This window comes from Peromyscus maniculatus, chromosome 1, assembly GCF_049852395.1.
Source record: "Peromyscus maniculatus bairdii isolate BWxNUB_F1_BW_parent chromosome 1, HU_Pman_BW_mat_3.1, whole genome shotgun sequence".
Taxonomy (NCBI): Eukaryota; Metazoa; Chordata; class Mammalia; order Rodentia; family Cricetidae; genus Peromyscus; species Peromyscus maniculatus.
Window position 1 is genome coordinate 111752457 of NC_134852.1, and position 25303 is coordinate 111777759.

Below are 25303 nucleotides of genomic sequence, written 5' to 3' on the forward strand. Positions count from 1 at the left end.
GTCTATCCCTCCTTCCTAGCTATTGGCCGTTCAGCTCTTTATTAAACCAGTTACAGTAATATATCTTCACACAGTACACACATATCCCACAATATTTCTACCTTTTTGTCTAAATAAGAAGGAAAGGTTTTAACTCTTAACATAGTAAAGCTATATACCTACATATAATATGAACAATTATCAGGTAAGAATTGCATTCACAATGTCCAGTTCATCTGTATTTGGCATATTTAGAGAAAATACTCTATTATCTATCTTATCTTGATGAATTTAAAGTTTTATACCTAAACCATTTTCTGTCATAACTTATATTACCATCCTAAAGCTATCTTTTTAGACCTCAAAACATTTTCTTAGATAATTTAAACTTTTATGTCTCTCAACCTTATACACTTTATTTCTCTTTCATGAGTTTCTTTTTTGAATTTGGTAACAAGGAAAACAGTAACTATCTAGTCTTCAGTCCCCATCAGAGACCCAAAAAGGATAAAATATTACCTGAGTAAACAAGAAGTGAAGAGCAAACAGCTTCCAAAACTATAGAAACAACAGAGACATCTGGCTGCCTGGACAGTCACCCAAGGTTCCTCTGCAACATTGGGGCATCCATCTTTGGCCTACAGGCCTAGAATATCTGACAGACTTTTATGTGAAGCAGGGATTTTGAAGGACTGTCCTGCCTTATCTTGGCAAAGTTCAGCAGTTGCTTTCTTTTGTGTCCTGCTTGTCCAGTTTGGACAGCATACTGTCAGCAGTTGAGGCAAGAGCAGTTTCTTGCCCAGTAGTTAGCTTTGTCAGGAGCAGATGTATCTCACTGTCATGAAAAGCCTTATGTTATTAAAACATCTTAAATGCCATATTCTGTAGGTCTCTGGAGAGTTTGAAGACCATCTGTCTATCTAAAATATATCTGTTTGACCTTGAAAACATACCTAACAAGGCCACAAATTTGACTGTTAAATGACTAACTACTAACTTGTATTTCTTAATTATCCTAGTTTGTAACAATAACTTTCAAGGACTAGAAATTTACATTACATTGTTAAATAAGCTGGATAGGTACAATAATTTAAACAAACATAGAAACACATATATTATAACAAAAAATAACCTTACATTTGTATCAATATGCAAAAATCCATACTAATGTAAAATATTTGAGACTAGTGGTCATTCAAAAGTAGACTCAACAATCTACCCTTCTATCCAATCATTTTTATACTATATTTCCCCCCTTTTCCCTTCAGAAAAGGGTCCCTGAATATAATCTCGTTTGTTCAGCTTTTTTTCTGACTATGATCAATAACAACTTGTAACCAACCCCACTAAACCACGACAAATATCCATAACCACTGAACAACCAAAAACTGCTCACCCCACCTCTTGGGAATGTGGGCATCATGTTCTCTAGACCGCTTCCTGTTGTCTGGGGGCAATGGCATCTTTAGGGGAACCTGAGAAAATTGAAGTAATAGTCAAGTCCTGGGGAAACTAGTAGTGTTATTATTTTTGTTTGTTTAGTCTCTGTGTGACAGGAGAGTGTAGAGCTCATCTAAAGTCTTGGCTGGACAGTCTGAGGCTGGACCATCTCAGCTTTGAAGTTGTTCTGGATGGAGAATTTTGAGGAAGCTGCAACAGAGGTACTCTGAGAGGCTGGATCATCTGGGCTACTTGTCTTTATTGGTGTCTGGTCCTTTTTTCTGAAAATACATAAACTTTTAAAGGTAACATATATATCTACATTAACACAAGTATGGAATGTGCAGTGTGCACAAGTCAGTTTAAGATAAGATTTTTTTGTTTCATATTTGAGTAGGTTAAAGGCATCTATTAATTTTATAAGTTTAATTGGACTGTGTAACCAAACCTTTATCCATACCATATGAAAGCATGGTGTGTAAGTATAAGTCATGAGGACTCTGTAGACAGCAAGACAACAAGATTTATCAGCTGGGCGGTGGTGGACTTTATTAATTTTAAACTATTTTTTGTATGACTATCTATACCCATTTTCTTTTCCTTTTTTTCTTTCTTTCTTTCTTTCTTTCTTTCTTTCTTTCTTTTTTTTTTTTTTTTTTGGTTTTTCAAGACAGGGTTTCTCTGCATTGCTTTGTGCCTTTCCTGGAACTCACTCTGTAGCTCAGGCTGGTCTTGAACTCACAGAGACCCATCTGCCTCTGCCTCCCAAGTGTTGGGATTAAAGGCATGTGCCACCACCGCCTGGTTCTTTTTCTTTATTTATCATCTAAGTACATTTTAAAGCATATTCTACCTGTTCAGAGGTTTTCTCCATCTAGACCTGACTTTCTGTATGTCTGCAGTATTCTCTGACCACAAGAAAAACCTTAAACTGCCATGTCAGCCGCCTCATGGCCCAGCTTAGGGAATGGTGTTGGTGTATGGCATTGGTGGCTGGCTTCTGCCCCCAGGCCGTGGTCGGTAGCCTCATCTCTGTATGCCGAGGACCAGCCCACCTGAGAGACTGCAGGACTAGGAAGCCCCATTCAGCTCCTAGTTCAGAACTTTTCTTAGCTTTCTCAGGACACCTATGTAAACAGATTTTTCTTTGGACAGCTCACGAATAATGACATGGAGACTTATTGTTAATTATGAAAGCTCAGCCTTAGCTTAGGTTTGTCCTACTAACTCTTATAACTTAAATTAACCAATTTGTTTTAATCTACATTCTGTCCAGTGGCTTATTACCTCATCCCTCCACACTGCCCATGCTGCTTCCTCCGAGTCTGGCTGGTGACTCCACCTTCTTCCTAGAGTTCTCTCTCTACCTGGAGTCCCGTTTATCCCTCCTTCCTAGCTATTGGCTGTTCAGCTCTTTATTACACCAATCACAACAATATATCTTCAAGTGTACAAATATCCCACAGCATCAGGGGGCAGGGCATAAAACCTATTAATTTGGTGATTTAAAATTTTTAAAATGAAAAAAAAAAAACCTTTTTAAGATAGAGGCTCTAAGCTGGTCGGTGGTGGCACATGCCTTTAATCCTAGCACTTGGAAGGCAGAGATAGGTGGAGCTCTAAATTCGAGGCCAGCCTGGTCTACAGAGGGAGTGCCAGGGCAGCCAGGGCTACACAGAGAAACCCTGTCTCGAAAAACAAATAACAACAACAACAACAACAACAACAACAACAACAACAACAAGATAGAGGCTCTATGTGCCAAGCTGGCCTCAAACTCACTATGATACCAAAGCTGGTACTGAGTTTCTGAGTACCCTGCCTCTGCCTCCCGAGTGCTGGGATTACAGATGTGTACCGCCATGTCCAGTTCTGCGTGGTGCTGGACATCAAACCCTGGGCTTTATACAATGACAGACAAGCACTCTACAACTGAGCTACATCCGAAGCCTGTAGGGGTATGCGTGCATGTGTGTGTGGGGTGTGTGTGTGTGTGATTATTTTAAAGACAATTAATCTTGACTTTCTCTTGAAAAGACCCCACTTGGGTGTGTCATGTCCTTTCCCTGAACACTTATTTACTTATTTGCTGTGTGTATAGGTCGGAGACAACTCGAGGAGTCAGTCCTCTCCCCCATCATGTGGGTCCTGGGTCGGATGTGGCACTGGGAACCTTTGCCCACTGAGTCGCTTCTCCATTTGTCTTTGTATTAACGCTTGAGGCTTAATTGCATGCATAATAAAACCCAGTTCTGGTTCATACTGGTTCACTCTGAAATTCTATCTTATTGTGTAAATTTCTAAAAATCACATTATATTTAGTGTGTGCGTGTGTGTGCGTGTGCGTGCACGTGTGCGTGTGTGTGTGTGTGTGTGTGTGTGCGCGCGCGCGCGCGCTATGGCATGTATGTGGAGATCAGAGGACAACATGGGAATCAGTTCTCTCCTTCCATCATGTGAGTCCCAGGAGTCAAACTTAAGCTGTCAGGCTTGGTGGCAGGCTCCTTCCTTTTTGTTTTGTTTTGTCTTGTTTTGAGACAGGGTCTCCTTGCATAGCCTTGGCTGGCCTTGAACTCAAAGAGGTCCTCCTGCCTCTGTCTCTCCAGGACTGGGACTTTAATTTTTTGGGTCTTTTTTTTTTTTTTTTTTTTTTCCGAGACAGGGTTTCTCTGTGTAGTTTTGGTGCCTGTCCTGGATCGCGCTCTGTAGACCAGGTTGGCCTTGAACTCACAGAGATCCACCTGCCTCTGGCTCCCGAGTGCTGGGGTTAAAGGCGTACCCAGCAGGACTTTATTTATTTATTTTTTTATCAGAGGCGTGGGCAGTCAAGCATAGCCATCCTGCTAGCCTAGAAATTCTTTGCAGAATTTGACTCTGCAGTAAGTCAAGAGTCCTGGCTTCGCCTGAGTGGAAGCCACTGAAAGGAACCTTTCAGGCAGCAGGGAGCCGGGTGTATGAGCCACTGCCTCAGGCAGCCTCTGCCCACTCCCTGCCCAGCGGCCTCAGGAGAGCGGTGCCCAGAGGAAGACAAGGGGAGGAGACAAGTGCCAGGAAGGAGGCTGAGCATTGATTCAAGCAGGGACTGAAACTTCAGATTCCAGTGAACTTTATCAGTTACCCAAAGTGACTCAGAGCGTTGGAGCCGGCCAAGAGTGCAGTGTCCAGACAGGAAAGGGAAATCGTGCATCAGCCAGCAGCAGCTTGGATGGGAAGGACACAACTGTTCACACTCAGGCCTCAGGCATCTTTGCTGTTCAGTAATGTGGGAGAGAAGGATTAGCCCTGCAGCCGGCCGGGTGGGGATAATGGTGGCCTGGGCCCATACCTGCCCCTGCCCCTGTGCCCTGTGTCCTGTGTTCCCAGGGGACTCCTCTCCCTAGAGCTTTTCCTTGAACTCTGAACTCACCACAGACTAAGCTACTGTCCTTTTTTTATTATTATTATTTTATTTTTATTTTTTTTTTTTTTTGATTTTTCGAGACAGGGTTTCTCTGTGTAGCTTTGCGCCTTTCCTGGGACTCACTTGGTAGCCCAGGCTGGCCTCGAACTCACAGAGATCCGCCTGCCTCTGCCTCCTGAGTGCTGGGATTAAAGGCATGCGCCACCACCGCCAGGCTGCTACTGTCCTTTTTTTTTCCTTAAGATTTATTTTATGTATATGGTAATGAATGCTTTGCCTGCATGTATGTATGTGCAGCAAGTGTGTGCTTGGTGTCCACGGAGGCCAGAAGAGGGGATCAGATCCCTTGGAACTGGAGTTGGAGAGGACTGTGAGCCACCACATGAGTGAGTGCTAGAAACTAAGTCAGTGTCCGACTCTGCCAGAGAAACAAGTGTTTTTAACCGCGGAGCGGCTCCCCAGGCCCAGCTGTGGTCTTTTCTGAAGCTGCTTAAATCCTGAGGACAGTGATTTCTCATCGATCTGGAGACTTGAGGTCACATGACTGGGTTGTTCCCAGTTACAGCACACCAACTTCCTGTGGCACCCTCACAGGGCAGGAAGAGATGAGAGGACTTTCTGGGATTCCCTGCCCCCTTCCCCGCCCCCCAAGACAGGGTTTAGAGAAACCTGTGTAGCATGGCTATCTGGGCTCTCTTTTCACAACTCTTTTGTTAAACATGCGTTGTGTGTGTTGTGGTACCATGTGTACCGTGGTGCGCGTGTGGAGGTCTGAAGTGGGCTCTCTCCACCACGTGGGCCCAGTGATCAAACTTAGGCTTCTCGGCTTGCTTGATGCCACAGGATAAACCAGTTGTGGAATGGAAACTCTTTACTATGAGTCAAAATAAACCTTTCCCACTGAGGGAAAGACTTGATGTATGCCTGTAATCCCAACACTCAGCAAGTTGAGACAGGAATATCACATAGCCTGAGCTATATGAGATGCAGTCTCAAAAAAAAAAAAAAAAAAAAAAAAAAACAAAAAAAAACCAAAATAAAACAAAACCAACCCCCCACCCCAAACCTTTTTTCTTTATAAGTTTATTACTTTTGGTATTTTGTTACAATAACAGAAACCTGGCAGATAAAGGCATTAATTCCATTCTTGAAGTCTCCATCCTCACAGCCTAGTTACCTCACCCGCCAAGGCTCACCTCTCCAAATTTGATAATTAAAATTTCTTCAGTGTTTGTTTGAGACAGAGTTTTATGTAGCTGGTCTTCAGTGAACTCTCATAGTTTCCAAGGTAGGCCTTGAACCCCTGATCCTCTTGCCTCCCCTCTCCAGTGGTGGGATTACACTGGCATGTGCCATCACATCTGGCTGGCAATTAGAATTTTAGCACATGAATTTGGGGAGGACACATTCAGTCCCTGAGATAAAAATGATACTGGAAATTCAGGCCTTTGCTCTCAGCTCTTTGCTCATATGAGAACCAGAGATTCGGCCAAGTTAATCCCACCCACCCCCACCCCCGACACACAGCTAGACTTCTAGGAGCCCCCCTCCCCCGGGCCTCTGAAGGCAAGCTAGAGCTAATGAAGGTGGCTGAGGAAGAAGAACAGCCAGAGAACTATGGGCTCAGGTCTAGGCTTCACCCTGACTTCTGTGTGACTTGGGACACGTGTAGGCTCTGCTCTGGCTGCTGTGTGAGCTTGGACAGGGCACAGCCCTCTCTGGGCCTGCAGTTCTCTGAAACAGCCAAACAAGGAAAGCTGTTTGTAGCCATCAGGTGTCCACAGCCCCAGGAAATTATGTCAGCGGGGAGGTGAGGAGCAGGGTAGGGAGGCCCCAAGGATGGGTACTGGGGATATTTTGAGACAGGCAGATCCCCCACGTCACTGCTGGACAATGGTCTGGGGGGAATCATTGTGTGGTGAGTGGAAAGTCCTTTTTATACTCCATTGCTGACAATAGTCCAACACAGTGGGCGGAGACCCTGGGGACAGGGTTTGGTCCTACAAGTGACTGGCTCATTGTTCCTGGCTGGGACAGAGCTGAAACAGGACACCCAGCTGAGCTGGTGCAGAAACCAGGGCAAACTCAGAAAGCCCCTTCTGAACAAAGACAGGCTAGACAAAGCCAGTTGTCAAGTATTGGGAAACTGAGACCTAGAGAGCCAAAGCATCTCGCCCAGGTCTTGCCCACACAGGCAGAGGGAGACAGTCAAGACCCTCGGGCTCCCATCTCCTTCCTCTGCCCCCAGGTCAGCCTGGCGAAACTGCCCTCCTCACCCACAAGAGCAGTCCGCTGTGTGGCACTGTGTGGTACAGTGGAGTCCCTTCCCCTTTTGGTGGGCTTGGCAATCCTTAGAGAACAACAGTTGTGCCTGGAAGGTCCAGGCTCTGATACCTTAACAAAAGAACCAAAACCCAGAAGCAACACCTCCATATTTGCCCAGAGAGGGCAAGTGGGAAGCCTCAGGTCACAAGGAAAAGCTGCCATTTGTTGACTTCTGTGACCCATCTCTAGGTCAGTTCTTCCATTCTAGATCTCAGAGCACATGACTGAACAGAGAGTGGCCGTAGACTACCATGGTGGGCAGAAGCAGTCAGGGGATGTACAGCCAAGCCTACTCTGTGGGTGGGTAGAAGCTGACCTTCAAACCAAGTCTGTGTGCTGCCCTGCTTCCCACTGCACTGTCTGGGTCTGAATCAGGGGACAGAATACTGATAGACCCTCCTGCCCTGTGGCTGCGGGATACTAGAGGATCCCTGGGACCTCTGGGGATTTGAACTTTTTCTTGACTCAGTCACCCTTGGCATTGTTACCTGAAGCTTGCCTGGACCAAGCCCCCCTCCAACTGCGGGCTCCTGATCTCTCTGCTAGTCAGCATCATTGATAATATCTATCCCACAGACTGGTTGCAAAGGATAAGTAAGCCGCGTGTAAGTCCCGTCTGGTGCCTGAGACATAGGCCCGAACATGAGCTCCAGACCCTATGACCCATTCTAAACAGACCAGCCCAAGTCTGCCATGATGACTGAAGCCTAGGGCTGGCAGAGTGCCCAGACTGGAGCGACCAGGCATGATGGACATGTTGTCCAGGATCTTTTGATCTTGGAGGACAAGGACATCAGTGTCCTCTAGAGATCCTCCCCTCCATCCAGGACTACCCAGGGAAGAGACTCTTGGGTCTGAAGGGCCATGCCCGGTCACGTGGTATTTATTCACTGAGAGCAGCAGCTATAGAGACCAGTATGCATTTACCCTTTTTGTCCAGCCCGCCCCCTTCTGGTTCCCCTGTGTTAACTCCCTGGTCACAATTCTCCAGCTCTGGGCAGCGCAGGGGGCACAGGACATTCATGAGATCACTGACCTGTCCTGGAGGGTTGTGGCATAAGCAACAGGAACAACCCAAGCCCCTGGCTGATGCCCAGGAACCACACTGACCTTGGACATGGCCCCTCTCCCCTCTGGCCTTGAGTCTGCAGCTGGCCTGGACAACTCTTGGGCTCTTGTCTAGTGCCTGGGTGGCTCCTGTGTCCTTTCACAGTGGCCTTCAGGAGCCAGCAGCCCTATGACACGTTCTCAGGGTGGGGAGTGGGCAGGGAAGGCCCAGAGGGCAAGAAGAGATATTTTAAGGATAGGCAGGTCACCTCACGTCATTGCTGGACAATGGTCTGGGGCTGATGGAAAATCTTGGTCTTACTCGAGCTGAAAATAGCACCAGGCAGAAGGATCAGGAATCTTACCCGCCGGGCAAGTGGCCTGGACGCTGGGCAGCAAGGCTGGATGTCCACCCCAAGGGGGCAGGCAGTCTGATTGGCTCCTGGATGTGGGACCACAGGCCTAGCCCTGGTTCCCTGAGGAAAGACAGTGGCTACCACAGAACTAGGCCTGTGTCCTCTGAAATCTGCATGCAGTGGTCCAAAGAAAACCCCTGGGGGTAAGACAGTGTGGTCTCTATCCACACAGGTGCTGCGGTCTCTGGTCTCTAGAGCAGCTGCAGGTGAGGGGGAATCTAGGGGGACTCTGGTCCATAATGAAAACAGCCCTAACCCCAACCACAGGTCAACAGTCAAGGCCTCCACATCATGGTGTGCGTCTGTGTCTCAAGTCTCAGCACAGCACTCAGCTTCTCTGGAGGAAGGGTCTGCCTGTAACCTGGGAGGTGGCTCTGCCTGAGCAGTGTTAGAAAGAGACAGGTTCAGGCCTGCAAGGAAGACCGGGACAGCCCATAAGTGGAGTCACTGAGGCGCAGAGGGACTCCAGGCACATTAACTGTAGTATGAACACAGAATGTGGGAGGTGGGCATCTTGCGCTATTCCGGGCAGACTGAGGCTGAACTACGCAACGCAGAATGATTATGTGGGTCCTGCTCTGTGAGGGCTCTTGAGGTCACTTGAGGGCGCTCTGGAGGTAAGCTGTATAAAAAGACTGCTTATAAACCAGCCACATAGGGGGCTGCGGTGAATCCCTTGAGCTCAGGAATTCCAGGTCATCCTGAGCAACATCTTAATACAACAACATGCACAGAGAGCAACTGGGGATGCCTCGCCTCTAATGGCAGAGAGGGGACAGTGGAGATGTAGGAGGCGGATGAGGTGGATGGCGGACGAGGTGGATGGGGAGACCGTCCTCACAGGAACCTCCTATCCTTGAGGTGGAATGAAGTCTGTCACCTGTGTCTATTCCTGCCTAAACCCCAGATCTGGCCCCATCCACTTTCTTGCATTCTAGGGGACCCTCCCTGACTAGGGGTCACACAGTCCTAGCTACACAGCATGGGCTGTGCTCAAGTACCCTGCACCTGCTTTTAAGAACCAGTCGTTGGACAGGTGTGGCACCTGCCTGTAATCCCGGCACTTTGGAGATGGAAACAAGAAGGTAAAGAGTTAGAGGTCAGCTTCAACTACATGGCAAATTGGAGGCCACCTTTGGTTCCCTTTTAACCAACAACGCCCACACCCCCTCCGCTCCCACTTCCCACAAGAAAGAACCAGTTGTTGACTTTCAGGAATTTTGCAGAGAGACTGCCACTGTGTTGGTCATTTGAAATGTTACTTTTGCCCCCCCATAAATAAAGGCCCCTCCCGGTTCAGTTACATAGTTGACATTTACTTACATCCCAAGAACTAGAACCCTACTTGACTCTTCTCCATGCTTGGCACAGTACAATACAGAGACAAGTGGCTTAAAAGCAGGGTTGCCCTGGGGATCTGAAGAGGGGTCCCTGGAGGCTCCTGGGAGGCAGTAGCTGGAAGGCAAACGGCGGGGATCACAGACATTTGTGTAGGTGACGGATGCTTCCCAGGCCATGCCCTGTCCTCCGACCATGCGGCGAAGCACAGCCCAAAGGGCAGTATAAGTGACGTTACGTATAAGTTACGGTTTCCACCCGGCTCCCAGCCCGGGGAAGCCTCCGGATGGATCTGAAACCAGTTCTCAGGTGCTTGTCTCTTGGCCTGAGGGTCTTCTCCCAGCCAAGTCCACTGTAGAGCCCAGGTCCATCCCAGGGGACCATGGGAACTCAGCCCTGCTTACCCACAAGAGTCCTCTAGTCACTTGTGATCTCACTCCTAGCCCAGGTAGCTAGCCCAGACTCCGCTGTGTCTTCTCTGGACTTGCTTCTCTCTTGGATTTAGGAGGCTGAACCTCAGCCTGCCTGAACCCCAACCTTGGCAGGAATGGCAGCTGTCTGTATGGGAGTCAGGTGTCACTGCCTTTCTTAAAATACGATTTCCCAACTCACACATACAAATGACTGGGGACTTTGGGGTCCTGTTGCTCTTGGGACCACAGGATGAGTATGCCCAGCCCCTGCCAAATGAGAATTGCTGATGATCCGTGGGAGGACACCAGCCCATTTGAACAAGCCTTGGTCCCCTACAGCTTCCCCACATGAACGAGCACATGCCTGAGGGGCTCTGACCTATAGTCGAATGTCCTTAGTCTCGTTCCCAGCTGGTGTGGACTCTGTCCGTCTTGAGTCATCACTGCTGATCGACACATCTTTCCTCACGGTGTCAGTTCTGTGAGACCTGTGAAGGCCCAGCCTGCGACGAGCCTGGGGGTTGGGGGTGGGCTCTGTGGGTGGTTTGGCATCACGGGCAAAACGGACAAGTCTCTGCCCTGCCAGGAAGTAGAGCACAGGGTCAAGGCAACTGTTGGCGCTGGCCAAGGGCCGGGTGATCTTGTACGCCATGTTGATGGCATTGAGGGTGTGGCAACTGAGGTCCAGGGACCGGAAGGAGTAGTAGAGGGTGCGGGTGACGTGGAAAGGCAGGAAGCAGAGGGCAAAGACGGCCAGCACCAGGGCAATGGTGCGCACAGACTTGCGCTTGGCCCGAGGCAGGCCTCCCGTGGTCCCATAAGCCGGTTTGAGCAGCCTTCGGGCCATGAGCACGTAACAGACCAGGATGACAGAAAAGGGCACAGCAAACAGCAGACTCAGCATGACGGAGCTGTAGGCCACAAAATGGCTGAAGAGCTCTCGGGCCGAGGTGTCGTGGCAGGTGATGCGGGTCCCCCGGACACTGGTGGTGACAAAGTAGAGCACAGGTGCCTGGCAGGCCAGCACCAGAACCCACACCACCGCAGCCACACGGCGGGCATAGCGGGCCCGGCCCCAGCGCAGCGAGTGCAGAGGGCGCAGGACACCCAGGCACCGGTGCACACTGATGCAGGTGAGGAAGAGGATGCTGCAGTAGAGGTTGGTGTAGAAGAGGAAACGCACCAGCTTGCAGAGCATCGTGCTGAATGGCCAGTGGTCACCCTGGGCATAGTAGTACACCAGCAGCGGCAGAGAGGCTGCGTAGAGAGAGTCCGAAACGGCCAGGTGAAACATGTACGTGGTGGACGCGTTCCAGGTCTTGAGGCGGCACAGGAAGATGTAGAGAGCCACGACGTTCAGGCACAGTCCGAGCACGCACACCACGCCGTAGGACACGGGCAGCAGCACGTACTTGAAGTCCTCGTTGAAGCGGCACTTGTAGCCCAGTTCATCCCCCTCCCAGGTGCCATTGATGGTGCTGTTCCAGGGGTCCAGGTCTGCTGCCATGGCCCTGCGGGGGGGGGGGGGGGGGGGGAAAGGGAGGTGTGAGAGGAAGCCATCAGGACTGATGCTCAGAGGGGCGGTCCCCTCGTTAGGATTCGCCTAGGACAGGAGGTATAGCCTGGTGACAGAACACTTGCTTAGCATGCAGGAGGCCCTGGGTTCGTACCCCAGTAACACACAGACTAAAGACTTGCCTAAGCCAGATGTGGTGGCACACTCCTATAATCCTAACACTTGGGAGGCAGGGGCGGAATTGTGACTTCAAGACCTCCTTGGGCTGCGTAGTCAGTGAGGGGTCAGCCTGGGCTACATAGTACATAACTGTCTCAAAACCAACAAACAAAACAACAACAGATCATCTACAAAACAAAAAACAAAGACAAAAAACAAAAACCCACTTGCTTACCCAAGTCAAAACTTTTATTGTCATGTGATCTGCACCTCTCCTGGACCCAGAGTCTCCTAAAGCCTCAGAAACTCGTTAGATCAATGAAAACCAACATCACATGATTCTAACCTCACAGCAGGACAAGCAAAGATAGTCTGAGGGCTGACTCCCGCCGGTCAGCTGTTTTGTAAATGAAGCAGTATCGGAGTACAGCCACGCCCATCGTCGAGTTGAGTGGGTGTCATCAAGGTCATGTGGACTTTAGAGTCTCAAATATTTACTCTAGAACCTGCCGACCCCTGCTCTAAACCCCTGGACCACAGAGTTCAAGATGGAGGACTCAGAGCCTTGGAACTGAGACCTGGAGGTTCCAGAGGAGTTGAGGAGTTGTGATATTTGATCACACGGTGTAAAGACATCTCTGTTTTACCTCACCTGCCTAAGGCACCTTTTGATTGGTTTAATAAAAAGCTGACTGGTCAACAGCTAGGCAGGAGAGGATTGGTAGGACTTCCCCAGAGAGAGAACTTAGGGAAGAATCTGAGAGGCAGGGGATTCGCCCACAAGACAAGGAGGAAGTTGGATATATGGTATGGTAATGAACCATGTGGCAGAATGTAGATTAATATAAATGGGAATGGGTTAATTTAAGTTTTCTTTTTCTTTTTTCTTTTCTTCTTCTTCTTTTTTTTTTTTTTTTTTTTTTGGCTTTTCGAGACAAGGTGTCTCTGTGTAGTTTTGGTTCCTGTCCTGGATCTTGCTCTGTAGCCCAGGCTGGCCTCAAACTCACAGAGATACACCTGGCTCTGCCTCCTAAGTGCTGGGATTAAAGGTGTGCGCCACCACCGCCCGGCTAATTTTAAGTTTTAAGAGCTCGCTGGGAAACAAGCCTAAGCTAAGACCAAGCTTTCATAATTAATAAAAAGACTCTGTGTCATTATTCAGGAGTTGGCTGTCCAAACAAAGTCCGCTATACAAAGGGGTATAAGATTGTAGGAAGTAGCCTCAAGACTGGCCCTCTTCTGTATCCCAGTGCCACTGCCCACTGAGGCTTCTGTGGCCCGGGCATCCAGCATGCCTGGAGTCCTCACAGACTCCTAGCTTTTACACTCATCCTCTATTCTCTGGGAGCTGGAAAATTTGCAAGGGTCTCCCTCTTCCATTATCCAGTTTCTTGTTTAACTTTCTTTTTAGATTGTGTGTGTGTGTGTGTGTGTGTGTGTGTGTGTGTGTGTGTGTGTGTCTGAGTGTTTCGCCTGTGTGTATATCTGTGCACCAAGTGTGTTCCTGGTGCTTGCAGAGGTCAGAAGAGTCACTCTAACTGAAGCTATGGAGGTGCTTTGTGGGTGCTGGGAACAGAACCCCAGTCCTCTGCAAGAGCACCAAGTGCTCCTAACCACTGAGACTTCTCTCCAACCCCTTGTTCAACTTATTTCCCCCCCCCCCCCCAGATTTTCAAGACAGAGTTTCTCCGTGTAAACCTGACTGTCCTGGTTAGAGTTAGAGTTAGGGTGACTTAGAACTCAGAGATATCCATTTGCCTCTGCTTACCCTGCCTCCCCCAACCCCAGTACTGGAATTAAAGGCATGCACCACCACCACCCGGCCTCAACTTTTTTTTTTTTTTTTTTAAGGTATTACTACTATGTTCTGGCACTCTCTAAATCTGTGTACAGCAATCCTGTTCTCCACCGTGAGGGGACAACCAGATGGAGCAGTGACCTTTCTGAAGAGTCCAAGGCAGTCTGGGGTTGCTTCTGGAAGGGGAAGGCATGAGGTTTCCTTGGTGGAACAAACAGCTCTTCAGGCCTCCCCTGGTACCTTTTGCGAAGCTTGCCTTCTCACCCTCTTTGGGTCTTCTACTTTCTCCCCATTATTCACAGGACCTAAGCAGCCAGTGGACAATGAACGCCTGGAGGGCTGGCGGCCACCTTTCCTCCTCTCCGAATTCAGATTAGCGTGAGGAGACCCACATCTGCCATCCCAGCACTTGGGAGGCTGAGGCAGGAGAGGAGCAGGGGTTTGAAGCCAGCCTGGGCTACACAGAAGGACACTGTCTCAAAACAAACAGTTGGGGGAGCTGGTGAGATGACTCTGAGGGGAATAGGCACTTGCTGCCAAGACTGAGGTCAATCCAAGGTCAATCAGAGGACCCCTAGGGGTTCTCCGACCTTCACAAGTGTGCTGTGTACATGCGCACGGCAGACATTCACAGACACACAAAATAAAAATAAACAAGTGACATCACAAATACAAAGTAGGTGGATGAAAGAGAAAATAACAACTCTGCCTGGGCAAGAGTAGAAAAGTTTTGCCCCAAGGGGCCTAAGGCAAGACTTGGCCTAACTCTGAGGTAAGTAGTAGGTAATTTGCTTCCTTCCCCTTCATTTTCCTGAAATAATAACGTTGTATGGCTACAGAGAACAAGATTGTGTGGCTAAATCTTAACTTATTGAACAGGTTCAAAATAAGTAAAGAACCTTTTTATTTATTTATTTATTTAATGTATATGAATGTTTTGCCTGTTTTGTTTGTTGTATGTACATGCAACATGTGTGTGCCTAATGCCTATAGAGATGAGAAGGTGGGTCAGAATCCGTGGAACTGGAGTTAGGGATGGTTGTGAGCCCCCAAGTGGGTGAAGGGTCCTCTGCAAGAGTAGCACTTCTTAACCACTGAGGCTTTCTCCAGCCAAGAAATATTAATTTAGCAACTTATGTGCGTGAGTTTGGAATATACGCGTATGGTCCTGCAGCCTGAATGAGGCATCCGGTTCCCTGGAACTGGAGTTACAAGTGATTGTGAACCGCCAAGGGGGGATCAAACCTGGGTCCTCTGCAAGAAAACCGTTAAGCTATCTCTCCAGCTCCAAGAAATAGTAGTTTTTTGTTTTGTTTTTGTTGTTTTTCGAGACAGGGTTTCTCTGTGTAGTTTTGGTGCCTGTCCTGGATCTTGCTCTGTAGCCCAGGCTGGCCTCGAACTCACAGAGATCTGCCTGCCTCTGCCTCCCGAGTGCTGGGATTAAAGGCGTGCGCCACCACCGCCCAGCCCAGAAATAGTAATTTTAACAGCAACAAAATGTTCTTAAACCGTGGTATTCCTCCCTTGGAGGCACTTTAGGGAATTCTTTTTTCATTTTTCCATAATCTACATTCTCTCTGTTTAAAGCAAAGCAGAACAAATCACAATAACCACATCACTCTCAGCTGCAGGCAGGGAGCGGGCGCCCTGCACTGAAGGACCACAGCAGACTCTACATGAGAGTCCCAGGTGAGAAGCCCCCTCCCTCTCAGGTGTCAAATCCCCCACCTTGGAGAATGGTAGTTCCCAACCTCCCCTCAGGAGAAGACAGAGTGGCTTCTAACCTGTCACCGCGGTCACCTCTGCAGGGCTGTGCTACCCCTGCCCACCACTGGTCTCCACAACAAGACAGCATCAGGCCTCTCCTTGCCTTCTCTCTAGCCAGCATCACTAATTTCCTGCTGTTCCCAGCTGGTGGAATCTCTGACACTTAGAGGCAGGGTGGAAACTTCCTTGTTCCCAGAACCAAGAAGCTTCCCTTTCCACCTGTTTTAAGACATCCTGGCCTCTGCCCTCCAGGCCAGCTGAGAACCCTATCACAATGGCCCTGGTCCAGACTGACCTTGCCTGTCCTCTCCTCTGGGCTCAACTCACTAACCTGTGAAGCCCATTTGCTGGTCCCTTAGCACCAGTTCCTGATCTCTCCTCCGTTGAGACCTCACCTCAGCTCCATGGAGACTGCTCTGCCTGACTTGGTCACTGGCCCCCTCACACTGGCTGGCTCTGCTATGCCCAGTTCTGGCTGGCAGTGTCCCAAGAACGCCCAGTTTAATGGAGAAGTGAGCCCTAGAGAGCCCTTCCAGGCCTCCTCACCTTCGTTCACACTGTACTGACTGTCTCAAAATCCTTTCCAGAACGATCCTGTAAAGCCTCATCCCACTCATTTCTCCAGGCTCTTTCTCAATGTCCCTTATCACTGAAACTTTCTCAGTCCACCAGTCCCTCAGGCCATTTCTCCAGCCGTATGGTGATTTGTCTTTCAGCCCCCACTCCAACACATTTCTAGGAAGGCTGGATCCACATGATAATTTTCTCTGTACCTACAGCCCAGCGAGAGGCCCAACCTGCAAGCAGTTGTTGGAAGAAAGAAAGGATGAATGAATGAATGAATGAATGAATGAATGAATGAACGAACGAACGAACGAACGAACGAACGAACGAAGAGTAAATGATGCATCAGAGGCTGTGGGAACCCAGAGGAGCTGAGCACACACATCATGGTGCTCAGCCCACCTAAGTCCTTCTCCTGCAGAGGGATCCTTAGGTTACCTCTTTTGTTCAATACTGACAGGACCCAGAAGACCCCACCCTACCCTTCTATGCTGCAGCCAGGGAAACAGTCTGGGGTTGGTCAGCAGGCCAAGGCAACCCCATGCTTTCCCCGGCCCTCTCTGGCTCAGTCTGAACAGTGCCACATTCTGCAATCCCCTCTGCCACCCTTCCTGTTCAGTAGGGATCTGATTAGGTTTAAGAAGCTCCCACAGGGCAGCGTTCAGTCCCTGGTAAATACCTACCCAGAGGTTAAGCTATTTGTTTTGGTTTTACTGGAAGGGATTGGAAAAACTAGGCTTGACACTGAGGGCTGTCTGGCTGCAGAGCCTGAATTCAACAGAGCCTGGGATAGAGGAGCAGAGCAGGGTCCCTGCCTCGGTCCTCACTGATGTAAGCAGAAGTCAGTGCAAACACATACAAAATGCCCAGCCTCCCAGCCAGTGACCCACCTCACACACCCGGACCTGATGAGCTCCTGCTCTTGGTGTGGCAAGGATGCTCAGTGTCTGCTCCGGTTCTTCACTCATAAACGCTCAGGCCTGGACCAGCTGCTGGGACTGAGGCAGGAAACAGGAAGAACAGGTTCCCAGGCCTGGGGCCGCGCCCAGCCTTCAGCATTTTTCAGGGCAAGCAGCTGCCTGGAGGGCTCCTGCAGACAGACACCCAGAGATGAAGACGCAAATGTGGACTCAGAATCTGCCAGCCAGGCCATGCTTGCTCGCTCTCTCCCGCAAATTGCCTCCTCGGCTTTAACTGTGGACTGTGGCCCCAAAGAAGCCAAGAGGAGACCCGGTGTGCTTGCCCTGGTCACAGTGCCCTCTGCACGCCCACACACCCTGCTATCTCCTGCTGGCTCATATGTTCCAGGAGTGGGCTGTTCAGAGCCTCCTTCCCAGGCGCCCCCTGTCACAGGAAGGAGACTTTGTGAAAGATCTCCCCTAGTAGCTTCAGAGCTGAACCAAGTCTCCAGTGTCCCTTCCCTGGCCCTGATTCTGCACTCCAGCCCCACAGCAGGAAACAGTCAATACCCTCCTGGCCGGGCACATAGTGCAGAGCAGGGCCAGCATACCTCTGCCAGGACAGGTGTCTAACTAGAGTCCCCTCCTCTTCCCTGCACATCTGGACATTCCTCCACAGCTGTTATAAACACACACACACACACACACACACACACACACACACACACACACACACACACCACTTGAGCACACACAGGTCCAAATGCACACAGACATCCCAAGCACACACTTTCACATTCATGTGCACATGCAGGAGACATATTGACATGGTCTAGATGGGGCCGGCTACAGCCTCTGGAAGCTACCTCAGCTGAATTCCCATTTGACAGAGGAGGGAACTCCAGGACAGAGCTGAGCTGGACGCCCCTCATGTACAGCAGACACAGGGAATTTGCTAGACAGAGGATAGCTGCCTCAGGGAAGGACCCCTCTGTATGGACAGGTCCCAGCACCCACCAGGAGCCTCCAGCACCCACGAGGAGCCTCCTGAAAATTTTTTTTTCTTTTGAGAAAGAGTGTTATACATCTCAGGCTGAGCTCAAACTCACTGTACAGCTGAGTAATTGGCTTTCTGATTCTTCTGCCCTTACCTCCTAAGTGCTGGGATTATAGATGTGTACCACCATGCCTTGTTTATGTGGTGCTGGGGCTAGATAACCCAGGGCTTCTAGCATGCTGCGCAAGTACTCTGCCAACTGAGCCACACACACACCCCTTTTCTTTGGTCCTGGGATTTGAACCCAGGAACTGAAGTCTGCTAGGCTAGTGCTCTACCACTGAGCTATGCTTCCAGCCTCTGAATATCTTTTCCCATCTGTTTACCTTCTCAGCCGTAGGGGAGTGGAGCCCTCAGGCTGGAGGTGCAGTGTAAAGATGGGGAGCAGGAGGAGACGGGTGGCTGCAGGATGTAGGACCAAGAGAGGGTGCACCTGGCCCTGGCCTCTTAGGCTGACACCGGCCACAGTGTGGGTTGCTATCTGGCTGTCTGCTCAAGAGTCTGGTGGCAAGATGAAAGAGCTCCCCTTTTCACCCTGCCCCACCCAGGTGCGCTCCTGAGGTCTATCCTCAGGAGGTGCCTGACCAACCAGCTAAGGCAGAGCACACCACTTTCTCTAAGGGCCTCTACCATCCCCCTAGGTTCCCGTCTCTCAGTACTCCACCCCATCTGATGCCCACCACTCACCAAGTCCTACCAGTCCAACCAGTGGAGTTCCTTAGACATGCTTGTACATTCTTTGCACCAAAGTAGAGACCTAGGACTAAGCTTTCCCTCTGAACCGCTCACCATCCTCTTTGCTTCTGTCCTTGCCTCCCTCTGCCCAGTCCAGCCTTAGCTCTCCAGCCACATGTCTTCTTAATGTCTACCTTTGAACACATGCCCTTGAGTTCAAACCCTCCCTGGTACTGTCAGGTAATAGCCAAGGTCCTCAGCCTTGCCCTCAAGGTCCTAGAAGAACTGGTCCCTGTCGTCTTCACCTTCTCCCTCATCCTCCTGTCTCAGTACGACTGAAGCAGTCTCATGGTGCCATCTCCCTCAGTGACAACTTCCCTTATCATCTACCATCAGCCTGGTGGTGAGAAGTGAGCATTTTCTGTACCCATTTTTTTTTAAATGTTAGGTGGCTTCATAAGCCGCTTCATTTTTAATCTGGAGGTTCCAACAGGCTAAAATAACCTCCTCAGGGCCACAAAACTAGCAAATAGCACAGAGCTCTGCTGTGCCCCTGCCCACTACCTCCTACCCTGCCTTGCCAAGCCCAGATGCCATCCCCAGGGAGCTCCCTGGCCATTCATCTTTGACCCCCCACCCCCACCCCCAAGCCCTCCAGCAGAGGAGGTCTGCTGACTCCAGCCTCGTTCCTTCTCACTAGTCCCAGGCTAGTAAGTCTAAAGCCAAGAGGAGGAAGCAGAGCTGTTTCTAAGCTGGCAGCGGACTTTCTTGGGTGGTTGGACGACATTCCAGCTCCTCTACCAGGGTGGCTCTGGAATGTGCCACCTGCTAGGCTGGTGGACCCTGTCCAGCTTGGCAGGAAAGAGTATTATCACACCCCAGAGACCCCCGCTACCTACCTGCCTCTGCAGGAAGAGATTTTGAGAGGGGAACTGAGGACCTGGGCTTAGAACAGCATCAAGACGGAGGAGAGAGCACAGGGTGGGTGGGGAATCTGTTCTGTCCTTCCCGGCTGTTGGATGGACAGGGCTGTCAATCTCACAGCCTGCATGTCAATCTCCTCTTAACAGAACAGAACTTGGTTGTGAGCAAAATCTTCACACACACACATTACACAATAATCAGAGAGGAGGCTGCCATGTAGGGTAGAGACAGGAGGGATGGGGTGCCCCCAAAAGATGAGAGGGGCAAATAGTCCTGCAGGAGTTATGGGCGAGGCTACAGTGGCAGGGTACAGCCAGGCTAACACAAGATCAGCACCTCACACTCCCAGACCCATCCTTCAGGAGGAGGGAGGTCCAGAGCCCTCCCAGATTTGTCCCCGGTGACTCTGAGATTACATTCTCCCCGAATCTCAAGACGTTCACTGTCAAGGTCAGGGAGGCACACCCAGAAGCAGACACTGACAACTCAGGGTGATCGGGGCTGAAGGAAGCCGAGGAGGCCCTGCTGGGAAAGGAGGCAGTGTGGTGGGGAGGCCCCCGCTGGGGAAGGTTTCCTGGAGAAGAGGGCACCTGACTTGTGGTTAGAAAGATGAGTAGGCATCAGGTGGGTGGGAAGAAGGGAGAGCGCAGATCTGGGCAAGGTGACCTGAACTGCTGAGCACCCCGTGGTTTGAGCGGACAGGGCAATCCAGGCAGCGCAGGATTAGGAGCCTACAAGTCACTGCCTGTCCCCTCCCAAATGTCCTCCAAGGGGTCAGAGGATAGCAGGTCTCTCAGCTGTGCCTGGTGTGTTACACCAAGAGCACTGAGCACCAGGCCTAGCCTGGGGCCCCAGCTCAAGGGTGACACCTGATGGTATCTCCATTCTGGCCTGCCCCTGTGCTCTGCGGCACTTTCCCTAAAGCTCCCGAGATCTCAGCTGTGGGAGCACTCACTGAGGCAGAGGAGCACTGAGGGCTCCACAGAGCACAAAGCTGAGACTCTAAGGAGAAGGGGCCTACCTAGCCAGGGCAGGACTCCAAATTATTGATTCTACCTGGCCCAGCTCAGCGGAGTACAGTACAGGGCTCCAGAGATGGACTAATGGGCTCAGAACCACAAGGTCCAGGACTCCATCCCCACCAAGCACACCCGAGTGCCTCCAGCGAGACCCAAGAAGCAAGAACCCTGGGTTCAGGCTCCAGCTTGGAGCCTGGGATGCTGTGCATCTGGGTTTGATCAGGTCCAGTTCCTGATGGTGAGCTCTCCACGGGTCAGACTGGAAGAGTCACAGATCCATGGTGCAGCTCATGAAGAATGAGTAAGACCAGGGAGCCACGCGGGTGGGGGCTCACGGGGAGCAAGATGTGCACAGTCCTGACTTGCAGGCGCTAGCTTCCCGTCATGGCAGGAAAAGGCTGAATTCTAGGGTCCTACAACACTTCTCATCATCTGGGTCCCCAGCAGAGAGAGAGAGGTCATGGTCCAAGCTGTGATCATTGGGGAGGGGCAGGAAGCATAAGAGATGAGAGAACCCAGGTTCTCATCACAGGATACACAGGAGGCTGTGGGACAGACCGTCTCCTCTGAGCACGTTTGGAATATTCCCAGGTCAGTGCCTCTCGGAGTCTAATCCCAGGAGTGCCGGAGTCCCATGCTGTTCCTTTAGTTCACTTGCCAAAGCAGGTGAGGTGTCCGAAGTTCTGTTTCTTGTGGCTCCAAAAAGCCTTGGCTAAGATTCTCAGAACCCCGGGAGTTTGTGCTTAGAGGACCACAATCGTAACTCACAGTCCTCCGAGCGCCAAAGCTCCAGCAAGCACCTGTCAGTGTCTCCAAATGCGTGGTTCAGAGGATGAACTCTGCCAGACCCTCTGAGGAGTGTCCAGTCAAGCTTTGGGAAAAGACCCAGGGATGGATAGGTCATCTTGGAAGATCCAACCATATCCAAAGGGAACCCAGGGTCAGGGAACTCAGGGGTCACAGAGACGAGGACAACTTGACCTTGGGGAGGTGGTCAGTGGAAGCTCCCCCAAGGAGCTGCCCTTAATAGATAACCTGGGGCTGTCAAGCGGATGGAGATAGGGAGGGCGGATACCCCAGCTAAGACTCAGTGGGTGAGGGTACAGGCTATTGAGGAAGTGCCAGGAGATCGTGTGTGGCTGGCTTGGAGGGTTAGGTGGCATGGAATGTGTGGGGGCCAAGGAATTCATATGAAAGGGCTCAAATGCCAGGCTGAGAGCTTGTTCTCCCACTTAAAAAGGGAAGGCGTTTTCAGAGCTGACCCTTACAAAGATGGTACCACGTGGAAAGCAGTTAGCGCCAGGGAGTGTGGAGGGCAGGTGACCGCGGAGGAGACTGCATACATAATGGTGCAGGCAGAAGAGCAAGCAGTTAGCGCCAGGGAGTGGGGAGGGCGGGCGACCGCGGAGGAGACTGCATACATAATGGTACAGGCAGAAGAGCTAGTGTCTTGCTCCGGGACTCCCTGTGAGCCTCCTTCCTGACCCAGGTCCAGGCCTGGGCAAGTCTCTCTAACAATGAACTGGAGGCCAGGCGCACTCTCCAGGGGGCTGTATCCGTACAAGCTGGAGGGAGGCCCAGTGCCTAGGCCTCTCTTCTGCAGCGACAGTGACAGGACCCCAAATGGAGGATCGTGTTGGGTCCAGCAAAGTCTAGGATGCCTCTCTCTGCATCGGGGAATCCTGCCACTCATTCTGTAGCAAGACTGAAGTAGGCCTCAGGGTCTGGCTAGCTGGGCGATGGAGGAGTCTCTCTCTCTCTCTCTCTCTCTCTCTCTCTCTCTCTCTCTCTCTCTCTCTCTCTCTCTCTCTCTCTCTCTCCCCACTGAAGGGCTGGGATGTAGCTCAGTTGATAGAATGCTTACCTAGAATGCAAGAAGCCTACAGGTCCACACTATAAGCCTAGCATTCTTCAAGAGGTGGAGGCAGGAGGATTAGAAGTTAATGACATTCTATAGGCTGAGTTCAAGGCCAGTCTAGGCTGCATACACACACCCTGTCTTAAGGGTGTGGGTGTGTGTTGCGTGGGGTGGGGGTGGGGGGATGGACCCACTATGGTGGCTCTTCTTGAAACAAGGCCTTTCTCTTCTGAATATCCACTGCACCCGGTCGCTCATTTCCAAACTACTTCCTGGCACTTGCCACGTGCCCCCCCGTCTGTGCCAGGTGATGGGGCAGAATGAGAAGGCAGCCATGGCCCGGCTTCATAACACAACTAACTGGCTTCTCTAGAGATTAAGGAGAGTCCTGCAGCCAGGTTCTTCCCATCAGGCCCCACCGGTGGTTAGGAACCCAAGGGCATCTCAGCGGGAAAGTATGGGTTAAAGGGTGCACAGACAGGCCCAGGGAAGGCAGTCAGGGGAGAGAGGAGATGCCATCAGAGGACACTTCTTACTCAGAGGGTCAGCAAGGTCTTCCTGGTCTTATGAGCAGACCTGGGGATAATGGTAGTTAACCCAGAAACAGCTGGGTAATTAGGCCACAAGAAAGCCCCAAAGAAAGGCTCCTGGGGGCAGTCAGGCATGGTGGTATACGCCTTTAATCCCAGAGCTTCAGAGTTAGGTTACCAGCAGATTTCTGTGAGTTCGAGGTCAGCCTGGTCCACGTAGTGAGTTCCAGGCCAGCCAGGGTTACACAGTGAGAACCTGGTATTCAAGTTCCCTTCAGCCTAAAAACAAGTGTCATGGCCTCATCCTGAAGCTTTGGTCCTGGATGGGAAGGGCCTCAGCTGGGGCAGGTAGGCAGGAGTCCCAGGTTTTATCTGGCTTAGTGACCTTGGACAAGACATTCTCTGTTTTCTCATCTACAAAATAAAGGTAATCGTTCTTTTCTCATGGAGCCTTTAGGAGGAGAAAATGAGGAATTTTTGTAAACTGTAACAAGTAACAAGTCAACGACATTCCAATAGGGAGCATAAGCACTTGTAAATAAAATGAAAGAAAGATTTCAGTCATGAAACTAAAGTTCTCACGGTGTCACCCATGAGGCCTTGGTGATGTCCTCACGATTTCAACTGGTTCATGGGGAGTGTGGGCAAGAGGGGTACTAGAAACGCTACAATCTCACTCTGCATGCTAGGCAGCCATTTTTGAGGATTGCTCAGAATGCCGACCTTTCCATCTCCTCAAAAACCCAGGAGACTCTGAAACATGGAGAAGAGTGGCCGGCCTCTATGGCAGGGCTTGCCTCCATCCCTCATGCTGGACCGGACTGGCACTGGCTGCAGGTTCAGACTCTCCTTCCTCCCGCTCCCACCGCAGATAACCGACACTTCCCTGAGGCCCCACCTGATCTTCAAAAGCTGTTATTCCAAACTTGATCCAAATCCAAAACAAGGCTGCCCACCCACGGACTCTGGGGATGCCTTTCTGAGAACAGAAGTCACCGAGCCCTGTAAATCCCCAAACTGGAAAAGCTAGTTCGCAGTTCCCAGCAGGATCTACACTCGGGTCTAGCTCCTGGAGATCACACACACACACACACACAATGAGGTGGGCACTGTCTTTCTTTTAACTGACCCTTCCTACAGCACCACCTGCCAGGTTAAAAGTTTCCAGAAAGATTAAAGTCTTAACCGTCCTTACATGAAACTGCACCACCACCACCCCTCCAACGCCGCCGCCACTGTCTTCCCTATCTCACCTACACCCCCCTTCGCCCCCCCTTCCCCCGCCAAAGCGGGCCACCTAGAGTGACTGGGGGTGGGAGGAACGCAAGTACAAGAACTCTCAGGATTCCCGGGGCTCTGTCCACAGACTTATCCTCAGGGGTACACACACAGACAAATTCAAGTTCAGCCACTCACACCCCAGGGGTGTGCGCATTCGCCCACTAACGCACAGATTTCCCCAGTACGCTGGTAAACACACCAGAGTGTCACTCACCAAGATCCACGCTCCAGAGGAGACAAAGTTCAGCAGCACCGGCAGCCGGCTCTCACCGTCTAGTTTTGCTCAGTACTAGGGCTGGGAGCCGGGCCCGCGGGACAGAGTCACGTAATGGGCTCTCCTGCCCGGCCCTGAGTCGACTGGCGCGCCAGTCCCCAGGCCGCACCCGGTGGCGACCTCTCCCGGCGTCCGTTCCCCTCTAGGCTGCCCCCCTCACCTCCGCGATGCGCTGGTCCCCTCCGGGAGCCACAGCCGCGGTTCCTGGTCCCCAAGTCCCATGCCCAGTCGCGCAGGGTCCCACGTGCCTGGAAGAGCCGCCGTCCCCGCCCCACCCAGCCTGGCTCTGTACCCCATGGCTGGGCGGCAAGCAGGAGGGCGGGGCGGACTCTGGGCAGACGCTGGAGCCGTCCGTCCGGGACAGATGCCTCCAGTCTGTCACCCGCTTGGGGACGCGGCCTGGCTGTGTACCGCCCCGCAGGGTCAGCGTGTCCGCAACGGGTGTTGCGCAGGGAGGGGAGGGAGGCGACCGTTCTGGCTGGGCAGAGGCCACCTGCCTCGCTCACCGGATCAGAAGGGAGGTTTTCAGAGACGCCCAAGTTTTACAAGGTTTGCTTGGTGCTGGCGTGGCGGGGCCCACCGATGGACCTCTATGCTAACCCGCAGCCTCCCCTCCGCTGCCTC

General features: G+C 51.1%; 1 protein-coding gene across 7 annotated transcripts; it reads right to left on the reverse strand.

Annotated features, from left to right (window-relative positions):
• Window positions 1-5873: 5873 nt before the first annotated feature.
• P2ry2 (purinergic receptor P2Y2) lies at window positions 5874-25303 on the reverse strand. Of its 7 annotated transcripts, none has more exons than XM_076548341.1 (4): window positions 24840-25066; window positions 17053-17252; window positions 16145-16395; window positions 5874-11869 (listed from the first exon to the last, which is right to left on the reverse strand). In XM_076548341.1, the coding sequence occupies exons 3-4, from the start codon at window positions 16213-16215 to the stop codon at window positions 10738-10740; spliced, it is 1203 nt and encodes a 400-aa protein (XP_076404456.1). In that variant the 5' UTR covers window positions 16216-16395; window positions 17053-17252; window positions 24840-25066; the 3' UTR covers window positions 5874-10737. The 7 variants fall into 7 exon arrangements, with proteins under 7 accessions (XP_076404456.1, XP_076404455.1, XP_006982192.1 ...); XM_076548340.1 differs by having other exon boundaries at window positions 24620-25066; XM_006982130.4 differs by lacking the exon at window positions 16145-16395 and having other exon boundaries at window positions 17068-17252; window positions 24620-25065.

Excerpts from the sequence above, each read along its gene's own strand:
- P2ry2 (XM_076548341.1), bottom strand. The coding sequence starts at position 16,215 with ATGAGTGGGATGAGGCTTTACAGGATCGTTCTGGAAAGGATTTTGAGA. Across the intron at positions 11,870-16,144 it reads TCAGTACAGTGTGAACGAAG|GGCCATGGCAGCAGACCTGG; the intron begins GTGAGGAGGCCT and ends CCCCCCCCGCAG.